The sequence below is a fragment of the Lepidochelys kempii genome, chromosome 10 (assembly GCF_965140285.1).
Source record: "Lepidochelys kempii isolate rLepKem1 chromosome 10, rLepKem1.hap1, whole genome shotgun sequence".
NCBI classification, from domain to species: Eukaryota; Metazoa; Chordata; order Testudines; family Cheloniidae; genus Lepidochelys; species Lepidochelys kempii.
In genome coordinates this window covers 47306790-47320716 of record NC_136389.1, presented here as the reverse complement: position 1 = coordinate 47320716, position 13927 = coordinate 47306790, and the positions used below count along the sequence as shown (strand labels likewise).

The following is a 13927-nucleotide window of genomic DNA, read 5'->3' as shown; positions in this document are numbered from 1 at the left end:
ATAGGGATTCAATTGACTTTATTAACCAGATTCTCCCACCCTTGTTCTGTTCCCAGGGATGCATCTCCCCCTTCCTGTCTGGAGCGCTAAGCTGACATTGGCTGGTGTTCTCTGCTCTGCTGCCCTGCTCTCTCCCTAGAGGGCTGGGATCGCTCTGTCTCATCTCTGAGCCCCGGCTACCCAGCAGTTCCCAGGCAGCAGCAGCTGCCTCTGTGCCAGTCTGTTCCCATGAGGTCACCGCTGCCCTGCTTCTAGCATCAGACAGATGAAACTTACATACCCCTGGGCTCGCTCGCTCTCATTAGAAGCATCCACCCGCCGTGCAGATGTGGGATGATGGATGTACTTCCCACCCCCCCTGCTACTGAGTGCCCATTCCCTTTCACCTAGCCCACTGTGAAATAGACATCAGGAGAGGAATTGCACTGGGGGTGATGTTACTGCCTGTACCAGAAGCAAGGGAAACCGCCAAGCTGGGATTTTTTTAGCCTGCACATCAGCCCAGATGAATAAGGCCTACCAAAGTGGGTGGTGCAGAGGAAAGCAAAGCCCTGGAATTGTGTGTGGCAGAGGAAGGGGGGATATGGAGTGAAGATCTAAGATACTCCAGGACAAACCTTTGCTAGACTGAGCAGTGGTGGACTAAATAAGTGGGAGGGTTGAAATTGTTGTTGTTAGTCTCCAGCATCAAGGCCCTCCTCTCTCAGAGCCAGGTAGCCTAAATCTGACCTAACTCCCACTGGCTTTACAGCAGTGTGATGCCATTGACTTCCCTGGAACCGATCTTACATGCAGATGAGTGGGAGCAGAACGTGGCCCAGAGTTTGGCTGGCTGCAGACTCAGGCAGGCAGCATCACACCCCAAAAGGTTGTCTTTGCAAGCAGAGGGGCAGGAAACTTTGTTTTAAACTAAAGCTTAAATAATGGAGAGAAGGAGCCAAGTGAGAAGGTGGCTGACTGTCCTCCCTCCTCTAAAGCGGTAAATGGGGGGTATGGAGTGGGCAGAGGAGGGATGGGGGATCTAGGCTCTCAGCCCACATATCCTGGCCAGCTCTCCCTTTGTGCAGCCCTAGAGACCCAACCAGGCCCAGTAGCTAGACGGCCATTGCTCCCCAGCCGACGGGCAGGGAGGCAGAACATACAGCAGGAGTTAGTGTTGTTTCAGGCTCTGGGGGTGTTGCTCCCCTCAGCTCCTCCCCCTCCCACGCCTGGCTTAGTTTGCTTTAGATCTGAAAGCGTTTTACAAAGATGGGAGGTGTTATCCCCTTTTAAAGACTGGGAAACTGAGGCACAGAGAGGGGAAGGGGGATTTTGCATAAGGTTACAGAGTGAGTCAGTAGCAGAGCCAGGAATGGAGGAACCCAAAGGGCCTGGCTCTCAGGCCTGTGCTCTAACCGCTGGCACACACTGCCTCCGACTGCAATGGTCCCCCTTCTGTACACTACAAACTGTACTCCCACATGTCCCCTCTGCCCCCTGCTCTTTCACCAGCTGCTGTACGTCCTTTGTCACTCTAAGAGTCCCGCTTCAGCCCCCAGCAGTTCTGGGACCTGGCTAGGAGAGGAGATCCAGTAACTTTACCAAGCATGGGGCAGAAGACTCATGGAGAGGTTAATTAAGCTTAGAAAGGAAAATGACGCACCGCAACAGGGACAGATACGAGTGTAAAACAAGCAAACCAGAGCACAGGGCCCTCCCAGCACCCCGCTCCAGCAAGAAAACGAACTGCTCAGATACAGCCCGAGGAAGAAGTTGGCAGCTCCAAGCCCAACTACCTTTCTCCAGGGAAATCCCACCTGGGAGCAGGAAAGTGATGGCTCTCCCTGGTGGGCAGCACAGGAAGCTAAACCCACTGCAGTCCCAGTCTCTCCCAGCAGGAGGCGCTGCAGAGAATGGTATAGCAGCTAACCCAGCTATTCTCCTCTCAGCGGGAAAGGCTACATGAAACAGAGGCCAATGGTCATACACATCATGCTCGGACTCTGGTCTGGGGATTGCAGTGCTGAAAACCAAGCGGGAAAGGAGGGCAGGTGGGTGGAGAGCACTAATGTTAGAGAGCTGAATGCCGGGCAGCTCTCTGCTGCCCCTGCTCTGGTCTCCATCACCAGCTCGCCGCCTGTCCAAATCCCAGAGCAGGACACAGCGTAGAGCCCTGCAACCTGACCCAAAGGCAACAGGACCCAGCTACAAGTGTCGGAGCCACACCGGCTGGGAGAACAACCAGACCCTTTCAAGGCTAGGCCAGCTCTCGCCTCCTGCCCATGGGGTCAGCGTGGCTGTGCCGACTCAGGTTTGGGGGGGAAGGGTCAGGGTGAGATGAGTCAAAACAATACAACGGAAGCATTTTGACTTTATCAAAATGTTTCGTGTTGATAAAGATCCAAATGAGAAACATTTCTACCTTATCGAAACAGTGTTTCATTAATTTCCCCTTGAAAATTTGCCCAAAATGAGACATTCCCAGGAAACGTTTTGATTTAGTCAAATCAGCTTTTGCCAGACAGGGACAGACGTTCCCACAGAAGCTTTTCAACTGGCTCTAGTCTAGCGCTGGCTTCGTTCTCAGCTCGCTCTCTCCTGTGGCTGAACTCTTCCTCCGGCGCTGAGAGCACAGTTAAAAGCAGGCGGCCTCATTCCAAACCTTGCCGGCGTGCAGGCCGTCAGGACGCCGCTCCACACAGGCATGTCTCGTGTTGACAGCCTGCCCTGGCTTTAATGAAAGCACCGAGGGCAGTGGACAGGTTTCCCTACTCAGCACATGGCTTCTGTAGACATCAACATTAAATTCAGCTAGAGCCTGGGGTACCATCCGCTCTTGCTTATTCCCTCCAGCCAACCCATTCTACCCCTGGGTACCCCATCACTAAAAGGCCCAGTCTTCTGAGAAATTAGCTTCTTCAGAGCAGCATGCTTGTGGCAGGTCGGACTCCAGCTTCAACACCCTGCCAGGCCTAGCTGGGAATCCATCTTTACTCTCCACAGTGCTCTGTTACACTCAATGCCATTGTGTTCTTGTACGCCCGTCCCTTCTAGGGCTTGAGACATGGCTTTGGGAGACTAGGGGCTCAGTCTGCAGGGGAAGGTTTTTAAACTGTCAGTGAATCCCTTATTGCTGCCTAAAAATCGACCGCTGAGTGCGTGGGAAGGGGAGTCGGACTCCTGGGTTCTTATTGTTGACTCTGCGACTGATCGCCTGCGTGACTATAGGCAGGTCACGTCACTGCTCCAATCCTCGTTTCCTAGGGGCTGGGGTCATGGGATCAAAGCCGGAAGAGGCCCAGACTCACAGTGGGTCAACAGCCTTCCTTGGGAGCCTCACAATGCCAGAAGTAACGTAGAGGTGGCCTCAGAGGAGACCCAGGTTTGGAGAAGTGCGCCGGGCCGGGCAGAGACAGAGCAGGGGAGGGGAAGGGAGAGAGATGGTAGATGTCCCGCTGGGTCCTCCTCCATGCTGTTTTTATTAACTAGAGTGCAGCAGAGCTGAAGGGGACAGCAGGCATCAGAGGTGGGTTCCAGCATGCTCCATTTCCTGGTTCCAGCACAATTGCCAGGGGTCAGTCAGGCGGGTGGCTTGAAAGAAAGGGCAGTGCTTTGGGCACCTGATCCCGCCTCCCGCTCCCCTTCAACAAGGCCTCTGCGGAGGCCAGTCAGCCGATTCCACCCTCCTGGTTTTGATTCAAACCCAGAGATTGGGTTCTTTTCTGCCATAAAGTAGATCCAGGAGACACTGTGGTGGTACTGCCCCCTTGTGGTACAGTGTGCGACTGCCACCCCCGTTGGGGGCACAAAGGGGAGGGAACAATCAGTCCAGCTTTGAATACATTTGGAAAGGTCCAGAAAAAAAAAGTCCTGTACCGGGGCTCATCAGAAACAGCTGTGGTGCCGGTAGCCAACCAAGTGACTCGATTTCATCCTCAGGCTCCAGCATCAGCAAAAGTTGAGGCTGGAGAAAGATGAAGGCACAGGGGACGAGCGGGCCCAATGCTGTAGAGCGCTTCAGGGCCAAAGCTGTTCTCTAGCTACTAGAGAGGTAGCATGCTCCAGTGGATAATGCACGGGATTGGGACTCAGGAGAGCTGGGTTCTAATTCCAGCTTTGGCACTGCCCTGCTGTGTGACCTTGTCCCCTTGGTCTGGCTTGTCTATTTGGATCGTAGGTTCTTTGTGTCTCAGTACCTAGCACAATGGGTCCCTGATTTTAGCTGCTGGGGTACAAATAATAAACAACATAAGGAATTCTAGGTTATAATCTCACAGAAATGCAAATGATAGAATCAGGCCCAAATCCTAAAGTCCTCATTTCAGGCTTGTAAATTGCAGGGCCTGAATAAGGTCCTCAGCATTCAGCCAAGACTGGTAATGTATGGCCCTGAGTCACTCCTTTCATTGGTGCATCTCCATTGATTTCAGCAGAGCGACCCTGGCCTCACTCTGGAGCAATGCAGTGAGGAATCTGGCCCTGCTTGTTTCTGCGATGTCTCCCAATTGCTTGTGACAGAAGCTAACTGCTTTTGGGCAGATGTGTGTTCGTCGCTCATTCGTTCTCGAGCTGGCAAGTGGTCCACAATGCAGCCTCCAGCGCTCACATGGTGCATTTTCAAACAAGCCCCTCTGCGTTTTCCCCCAGGCTGCCCCTCACGTGCAGGAGGAGCTCCTCATAAAGCCACCTCGGCCTCCTCCCGGGCTCTCCTCTGCCACAAGGCCTACAAGAAACTACTGGCCTGGAGGCCAAGAATATGCCAGTGTTCCCTTGTGCTCACCCGTCTGTCTGTACTCATCTGTTGTCTCCTGTCTTGTACTTAGATTGGCAGCTCTTGTCTGTTTGTTCTGTGCCTGTACAGCTCCTAGCGCAATGTGGCCTTGGGCCATGACTAGGGCTCCTAGGTGATACAATTAAATAAATAATTGTCTTTTTCTCGCTCTCTCTCCCCCAGGAGGAAGTGCTGTGAGGGCTATAGGTTTGTGATGGGCCAGTGTATCCCGGAAAGTAAGTATAAAAAGGAGCTCTCTCCCATCCTGCTCACTCTGTCCACACTTATTCTCAGGTGGCACTAAAGCCGCGGATCATGTCACCTGTGAGTGGATCGTCTAGTCAGATAAATGCCAGGATGATGCCATCTGCCTGGAAAGGCTCTGGGAGACTTTGCTGCAAAATTTGGGCAGCCTTCTCCACTGCCTGCTCCAAGGGTGAAAGCTCTTGAGATGTTGGCTCATGACAGGGCTGCTTCTTGCACCATGTGATGGCAGTTCTCTGTTTTCACACATCACACCTTCAGCACCCAGCATATGGTATTTCAGCAGATGAGGCTTTCTGCATTCTGCTCTGTGTTGGGTGGGAAAGGGTCCATCGCTTTCCTTCTGGAGGTGGGTCCAGGTCACAAAGTTCTGATCCAGATCTTCCCCAGAGTTCCGGGATGTTTGGAATCACGGTTTGCTCCAGGCTCATTTCTAGTCTCTGTTGAATGTGGGCCCCTCCAGCTTCTCTGCAGAGTCCAGCGCATGATGGGTCTGGAGTCTGCACTCTCGCTAGACACCTGGGGTGCTGCTAGACAGAGGGTGGAGTGGGTCTATTATGGGATGGAGCAGGTCTGACACAGTTAGGTTGGGAGGCTTGGGAGAGGAATTGGGTCACCTGCCGGTTACAGCTAGGGAGAGGGTTTGGCAGCTGGGAGAGGGAGGTGGGGAGGATGCCTGGTGGAAGGGAGAGATTGGGTTGAGGATGCTAGTTACTGGGGAGTGCCCAGCCATGAATTACTTACGCATGCAGAGGACATATGGGGCCGGATCCTCCACTGATGTAAATCTGCATCTTTACAGGGAAGTCAGAGCCAGGCTGAAGATTTGGCCCAGGGCAATGCACTGTGATGTGCGTGGGGGGGGGAGGTGTCACCCTTAGTTGCAAGGCTGCAGTCCAACCCACCCTGCTTGACACCCAGGGTGAGGCGCGTGGGAGGGGTGGTCCGTACAGCAGCGCACAACTCCATCTGCCCCTCTTTGCAGGCACGGATGTGTGCGCCGACTTCCCGTGCGAGCAGCAGTGCACGGACAACTTTGGTCGCGTCCTGTGCACGTGCTTCCCCGGCTATCGCTTTGACAGAGAGCGCCACAAGACTCACCTGCACCCTTACTGCCTCGGTGAGTGCCCCCAAGGGTACCCGCCCTTGGCCTGGGCTGGTGGTAATGGCCTGGCTCCGGAATAGCTCCTGTGTCATAAATGGACACACGCGGCATCTTTCAGTGGCCTGGGGTCTGTCTGTTGGAGGACTCTGTTGCAGGAGAGGCTGCTGCAGATACCAGCCATCCCTAGGCTCCAGCGTCCAATGTAGGAGCCTAGGGGAAGGTTCCCAGAGACCCATCGCAGGGTTCCCATCCCCAAGGGATGTGTGTATCTCCTGTCCTGGGCTGTAGGATGATAGGAATCTCCCTTCTGCTGCGTCCGTTCCCCTGGCAAGGCCTCCGTGGCCCCTGGCACTCCCCTGGCTGAGCTGTGGCTGATGTTTCTCTGTGTTCAACCCCAGACATCGATGAGTGTATGGAAAGCGGAGGTGCCGTCTGCGACCAGCTGTGTACGAACACCCCAGGCAGCTACCGGTGCCATTGCCAGCTTGGCTATTACATAGCGTCTGACGGGACAACCTGTCTGAAATCCAGCAACGGTGAGTCCGTGGACCAGGAGAAGGATCATGTCCTAGCACTGTCCGACCCTGGGGCCACGCTCAGCCCTGGCTCAAGCAGATGTAGCTCCACTGACCCATGGCTGCAGGTCCACATCCCCGCCCCCCATTCCTGCTGCTGACTGGCACAGGTGCGTCATTCTCTTCCAGGCACCACAGTGGTCAAGTCGGAGACCCTGATGGGCACCAGGTCCTGCTCCGTCACCTGCGAGGAGTTCAGCAGCATGAAACAGACAGTCTCCCAGCTGAGACAGAAGGTGGGACAACGAACCCTGAGCCTCTTCTGGTCACACACAGCTGGCAGCGCTCCGACAGACAGCTAGCTGTCTGGGGCAAACCTGCAGAAGCAGCCCTCAACGGGACCCTGGGGCTGTCACCCCGCCACCGAGTCTCACCAAGTCAGAGCTGAAAAGAAATAGGTAGTCCAGGAAGCGGTCGCCCCGATCACACAGGCGTGCTCAGTCAGACCCGGGGCGGAAATGGATCCAAGGGCCGCATTCAGACCTGTGCGAAGTGGGCACAAGTCCATGGAAGTCAGAGCTGTTGCATCCACTTGTACCTGTGGTGAATACGGCCCACACGGCTTTTTTTAAAGGATGTGCTGGGAGGGGTGCCTCTCTGGCCACTCCCATTGGGGAGGGGCATGCAGGGGGCAGGACCTTCTCCCCAGAGGTCCTCCTTCTCTTGGCTAATCTGCATACCCTTTGCAGCAGGTTCCCATTCCCTCTAAACCCGCTAGGCGTAGGCCATGGAGCCAGGGGGACCACCCAGGCCATGACCCGACCACTATTTGGCTGGACCAGACCTGAGCAGCTCTGTGACCCCATGTGCCAGGTTGCAGTGCCGCTCACGCAGATTTGGAAGGGGTGGGTCTAGGTGCTCATGGGCCAGAGGTCAGGCTGCTGGGGAGGCTGCGAGAGGAAGAGGAGGGTCAGGTGTTTGGGGGGGAACGAATCTAGGCCCCCCCCACTTTCAATGATGCTCTCCAGCCCCTGCCACTGGGAATCACTCTGTTGACACTCTGTCCCTGGGGCATGAGACTGCAGAAATTGCGTGACCTTCCCTCCTTACAGGGCTTGTCTGCACTTCTTTTCCTTCCCCTCCCCAGCTGCTGCTTCCCGTCTTGGATAACAAGAGTAGGAAGTCCTGGATGAGGATTAACCGCAAACCAGCAGACTCCTCACACCATCCTCCTGCCCTAGGGCCCCCAGGCCCCCCGGGGCCTCCAGGTACATCTTGGGATGCTGGAGATTGCTGGGGTGGGAGGCCCTGGATGCCTGTGAGGATCTGACCCAGCACTGCTTTTCATTAGACCAAGCAAGAATCCTGTTTGTCAGAGGGAAGCGAGAGGGCTGGGTTGGTGCAATCAGCCCACTAGTGCAGGAGTAACACCTACAGTGGGCAAGCAATGGACACTCTATGTCCCATGGCACCTTTGCCAAGAGCTAGGCTGGGGTTACCCTCTTGGCCGGGCTAATTTCTCAAGCCTGGATCCCCACTACCCTGGAAATACCAGGCTGCATTAGCTCTCTGGGCTTGGCATGGGATGATATACATCTCCTGTGGCTAAAGCCACGGCTCGCCCCTTTCCTGGGGAGACTAGCAGGGCCTCGGGCAGTGTAGATGGTGCAGTGGAAGACACTGACCTTAATGCTCCAAGGATGACGGCGGAGGCCTATGCAGAGCTAATCCTAGGGGGATAATGCTGCCCCCCATCAGAGTGTTACATCCTGCTCCCCTAAATTCGCCCTGTGCGTGGCGATGTTCTTTATCCTCTCCCTAAAAACGGCAGCATCACTTGGGCAGGAGGATTGCTTCATTCCACCCCAGAGGTGGCTCCATTTCAGCAGTAAATTATCGCCTCCCAATACTTTGGCACATTTCAGGATGGAAGGTGGCTTAGGCTGTGTCTACACCACAGGGGCTGCAGCTGTGCTGTTGCACTGTAGATGCTTCCTACAGTGACAGGAGGAGTTTTCCCATTGGTGTAGGTCAGTGGATCTCAAGGTCTCAGTGGACCTTGGGGGTGCGCAGAGGTCTTCCAGGGGGTCCATCAACTCACCCAGAGATTTGCCTAGTTTTATGGCAGGCTACATAACAAGCACTAGCGAAGTGAGTACAAACTAAAATTTCGTACAGACAATGGATTGTTTACACTGCTCTAAATAGAATACACTGAAAAGTAAGGACAATATTTATAGTCCAATGGATTTAGTTTAGAATTATATGGTAAAAATGAGAAAGGAAGCAATTTGTCAGTGATAGTGTGGCTGTGACGCTTTTGCATTTTTAGGTCTGATTTTGTAAGTAAGTTGGTTTTAAGTGAGGTGAAACTTGGGGGTACGCAAGACAAATCAGACTCCTGAAAGGAGTACGGACAGTAGTCTGGAAAGGTTGAGAGCCACTGGTGTAGGTGATCCACCTCTCTGAGAGGTGATAACTAGCTGCATCTGCACTAGGGGTTAGGTCAGCTTAATTACGTTGGTCCGGGGGTGTGGATTTTTCACACCCCAAGTGACATAGCTGGCTTGATCTACATTTTAAGTGTACACCAGGCCTTAGCTGCCACCTATCATGTGGCAGCCTTTTTAGGTGGCCTCTCTAGCCAGCAGGAGCACTTCCCTGAGGCAGGTGTCAAGATTCCTTCCCCACTCTGAACGCTAGGGTACAGATGTGGGGACCTGCATGAAAAACCTCCTAAGCTTATCTTTACCAGCTTAGGTCAAAACTTCCCCAAGGTACAAAATATTCCACCCTTCGTCCTTGGATTGGCCGCTACCACCACCAAACTAATACTGGTTACTGGGGAAGAGCTGTTTGGAAACGTCTTTCCCCCCAAAATACTTCCCAAAACCTTGCACCCCACTTCCTGGACAAGGTTTGGTAAAAAGCCTCACCAATTTGCCTAGGTGACTACAGACCCAGACCCTTGGATCTTAAGAACAATGAACAATCCTCCCAACACTTGCACCCCCCCATTCCTGGGGAATGTTGGATAAAAAGCCTCACCAATTTGCATAGGTGACCACAGACCCAAACCCTTGGATCTGAGAACAATGAAAAAGCATTCAGTTTTTACAAGAAGACTTTTAATAGAGATAGAAGTAAATAGAAGTAAAGAAATCCCCCCTGTAACATCAGGATGGTAGATACCTTACAGGGTAATTAGATTCAAAACATAGAGAACCCCTCTAGGCAAAACCTTAAGTTATAAAAAGATACACAGACAGAAATAGTTATTCTATTCAGCACAATTCTTTTCTCAGCCATTTAAAGAAATCATAATCTAACGCATACCCAGCTAGATTACTTACTAAAAGTTTTAAGACTCCATTCCTGGCCTATCCCCGGCAAAGCGGCAAATAGACAGACAGACCAGACCCTTTGTTTTTCTCCCTCCTCCCAGCTTTTGAAAGTATCTTGTCTCCTCATTGGTCATTTTGGTCAGGTGCCAGTGAGGTTACCTTTAGCTTCTTAACCCTTTACAGGTGAGAGGATTTTTTTCTCTGGCCAGGAGGGATTTTAAAGGGGGTTACCCTTCCCTTTATATTTATGACAGCAGGTAACCTAGTGGTGGTTGGGGACAGTGGGGGTTAGACACACCTCTCTTAACAAGAAATGGGCAAACCAGCCCAGACTGCCTCAAACCTGCAGCCTTCAGTTACCAGCCTTCTTGTCCTGGCTCCCCACACATGGGGAGGGCAGCAGGCCTGGCACTCTCTGTGGTGGGCACACAGCTCTAGGGCTTCCCAGGGAAGAGGCGGGTGGGGGTGCTGGGCTGACATCCAAGTTGGATACGAAGCGGAGATGGATCCAAGCAGAGATTTCCGCTCAGGCTCTAGATTAGAAATGCTCCCTGATCTGGGAGCAGTGGGCTCTGGGGTTTGGGCTAGGCCCTCTGTAAAGATTGGATCCAAACCCTCTGGCCGGGGGTCCTGGGCCAGGGCCTTCTCTGGTATTAATGCTGTCAGTTGCTCTGCTTCTTTAAGACCCAGTTCAGAAATCAAACATCCTTTTCTATGTTAAGGTGACCCGGGAGCAACAGGTGAGAAAGGGAGTCCAGGGGCAGTTGGACCTCCAGGGCCTCCAGGAACCCCAGGGCCCCGTGGGGACATGGGACCAATGGGACCGTATCCTGACTTTGCGCATATCAAAATCGGACAAAGGGGACCAGTGGTGAGTAGCAAAAGCCCCATTCGCTGGGTCATGCATCCTGGCCCCACCCCCAGAGCGCTGGAGTCCAGCCCACCATCCCCATCGGCCAATGGCTTCTTCCCCTGCCCACACCTGGCAAATGGGCCAGTCCCACACACACAAGCCAACCCTGCCCAGTCAGGTTCAGTGCCTTCCCCCTCTCCTGCAGAGACCCACTGCCCCCAGCGCTTCCTGCCCCGCCCCTTCTCTCCAAGAGACCCACAGCCAGCAGCATTTCCCCGTCACCAGATCCACTTGCTGGACCTCCAACCACCAGCATCCTTCCCCTGTCCACGCCACCAGAGCTGGCTCCCCGCCCCACAGCTGGCAGGCACTCAGCCCCACCCAGTACCACACATGCTCTCCACCCTCCGGATGCACTTGCTGTAGACCCAGAGTCGCAATGATCTTGTTTACTCCTGCACTAAGCTCTGTGTTTGTGCTTCTCCTAGGGCGCTCCTGGGGCACCGGGAAGGAATGGCCAGAAGGTACCACGGCTTCCATTATTATCTGTATTGCCTTCGAGGCCCCCAGTGGGGCTCCACGGTGCTAGGCGCTGTACACATACACACAGTGGTTCCTACTGCAAAGAGGCTCTCCCGCAGTTCTGATTCCTAGTCTCGTGTCTCAGTTCCCAGTGAAAGTAACGTAATTCCTTTAGTGGCCCACAGCCAGGAGAAAATGAGTCTGATTCTCCAGTGCCTTGTCTCTCTGGCCATTATCTACACTAGGGCAAATCAATCCTGATCCATCTACACTAGGAAAATTAGGACCCAGGGTTCTCTGCTGGGGTCACACACCCCCGTGGTAGCAAACATGCACTTTTCTGACTGGTCCATTCTAGTCTCAAAACCAACTGCAGGGGGCATGACGCATGGGGGGCAAGTACACGCCCCCATTCTAGCTACAGCAAAACTTTCCGCACGAGCGGTGTTGTGGCCCCATTGCAACCTGAGTGGTTACATCTTGTCAACCTGCTGTTGCTTGTGCAGAACAGGTGAGGTGCTCCGTCCCAGAAGTGGCTGCATTTCAGTGGTAGGTGAGCGATCCCTGTGTCTGTACAGTTTGTTAAAACCCTTTGGGAGTCTGCAGCATGCAAGGCGCTATAGGAATAGGTGTTGAGTTTGATTCACCTTTGCTCAGATGGCTTTATGTGTTTGAGGAGTGACGGGGGCCAACCTCTGTGCTTCCCCCTTGTGGCCCAGTCGGACATTCCTCACCCTGTCAGAGTGTCTCTGACAGTCAGTCACTGCCTCTTGCAGGGTCCAGTGCAATGGGCGTCAGCCCTCCAGCTCAGCCATGTCCGAATCCCAGCCCTTCTGGGTATCGAAGTCCCCAAATACAAGCGAGCTGTGAACTCGCAACAGGGTCATCTGAGGAGTCTTCATCAGGAACCCAGGCTTCTGCTCTGGGGCTGTCTTCAAACAGCCTTTGGTCAACCCCCGGATCAGCCATCCCATCCACTGGGAGACTCAGCCAGGCTGCCAGCTGTCCCCGACTCCTGGCTGTAACCAGGCTTCTCATCCCAAGAGAGCAGAACTCTGATCTTCTGCATGCTCAGCCCCACGCTAAGCTGGGCCTTCTCCTTTGAACTCCCCGCTCCACACCTGACATTGGCTGCAGGTGTAGCAGGGTGGGGCTCATTGGAGCCACAGAACCTCATGAAACTCCTCCCAGCCAGAATGGGGCCTGTGTGCCCCAGCATGGAGGTCATTTTATTCTCAATGAGTATGAAAATATCTTTGGTGCAAGTTGGTTTTGGGGGTGAACTCTAGCCAGCAACACAGCTTGTTCTGAGGACAAACAAGAGACCAGACTCTCAGCAGGTGGCAATCAGCCTGGCACAGGTCAGTGCGCAGATGCTAGGCACCCTGACAACAGTTACATACAAAAGCACAGAATATCCCCTGGCAGCAGAATCCAGGAAAACATTAACTTCCCAGCCTGTCGCTGAGAAATCCCACAGCAGCTTTATCCCCACCTGAAAGACCCTGCCTTCAGTGCCCTTGTCAAATAGATGGGTTTTGACAGTGATTTAAATCCCATCCCCCTGCTCTGCCACAGAAATCATTTTGCTGCTAGTCCCCGCTCTGACCTTTGCTTTCTGTTTTAGGGCAAACGAGGATACCCCGGTCCCCGAGGGCCACCGGTAAGAATGGAAAAACAATTAGCAGCACAGAGCATCAGGCAAAGCCAGGGTCAGAAACCTCAGCTTGGGCCCCAAGTCCCCACTGCCTTGCTCCTTGGGCAAGTGAGTGTGAAATTCAACGAGTCTGATTTGTTAGTACTTGGTCCCCACTGTGTTTGGGTGTAAATGGCCGCACAAGGTTCAAGGCAGTGGAGCATCAGGCCCCAGGGGTCTGAGAAAGTATCTAAGGTTAGCCTGATTCTGGGTGTGTCTCACAAGTGTGTGCTCCCCTCCACACACACACACCCTCCCCACAATTCATCTATCTTATTTTAGTAGGCATCAAGCCCAGACAACATGCTCTGCCCTGGACACGACACAAAATAAAGACATTCCCTGCCCCAGTGGCTTACAATCCAATAGACACAATGGGAGAAGATGGGAAGCCTAGAGGAAGGAGTAATTTGTACACATATGGTCAGATCCCACTCTGGTGTAAACTGATGCAGCACCATGGACATCAATGGGCCCTCCCCTGCTAGTATAAATCAGCGTAGCTCCATTGACTTTAATGGCTAACAAAGACCCCTCTGACAGGGAACTTTCTGTTCACGAGCAAGGCCGGGCCCACAGAATCCAACCAACTTGAGCCCACCCTTGTGCACTGTAGCGATGGTGCAATGCTACCTCACAAGAGCCTGTTCTCAGCAAATCCATCCCTGAGGTGAGGAGGTACCTAGCAGCACTCAGCCTTGCATTCCTGGCTCTGCTCCCTGGGAGCATGGAGAACGCCAGCCTCTCCTACATGCAACCAGCCCTTTCCTGCCATTCTCCTGCCTTCCCGAACACAACCTCCGTCAGGCTGGCATTGATCAGCTGGGACATGGTGTCATTGTATCATCGTGAGTCAGGGTCTGGGGTATGCTGAAACG

At 53.6% G+C, this 13927-nt stretch overlaps 1 protein-coding gene across 7 annotated transcripts in view; it reads left to right on the top strand.

Moving 5' to 3' along the window:
• Nucleotides 1–13927, top strand: part of LOC140918562 (collagen and calcium-binding EGF domain-containing protein 1) — a 56352-nt gene that overhangs the window by 22766 nt on the left and 19659 nt on the right. For 4 of the 7 annotated variants that reach the window (XR_012161239.2, XM_073363284.2, XM_073363283.2 and 1 more), the window contains exons 3-9: nt 4934–4986; nt 6000–6134; nt 6518–6655; nt 6824–6930; nt 7782–7902; nt 10701–10849; nt 11320–11355. Coding sequence is in view for 6 of the 7 variants with exons in the window: in XM_073363284.2 (XP_073219385.1) it covers nt 4934–4986; nt 6000–6134; nt 6518–6655; nt 6824–6930; nt 7782–7902; nt 10701–10849; nt 11320–11355 (739 nt within the window). In the remaining variant the exon portion in view is untranslated. Of the gene's footprint in view, nt 1–4933; nt 4987–5999; nt 6135–6517; nt 6656–6823; nt 6931–7781; nt 7903–10700; nt 10850–11319; nt 11356–12980; nt 13119–13927 lie in introns of all 7 variants that reach the window. The other 3 variants (XM_073363282.2, XM_073363285.2, XM_073363281.2) reach the window with 2 other exon arrangements.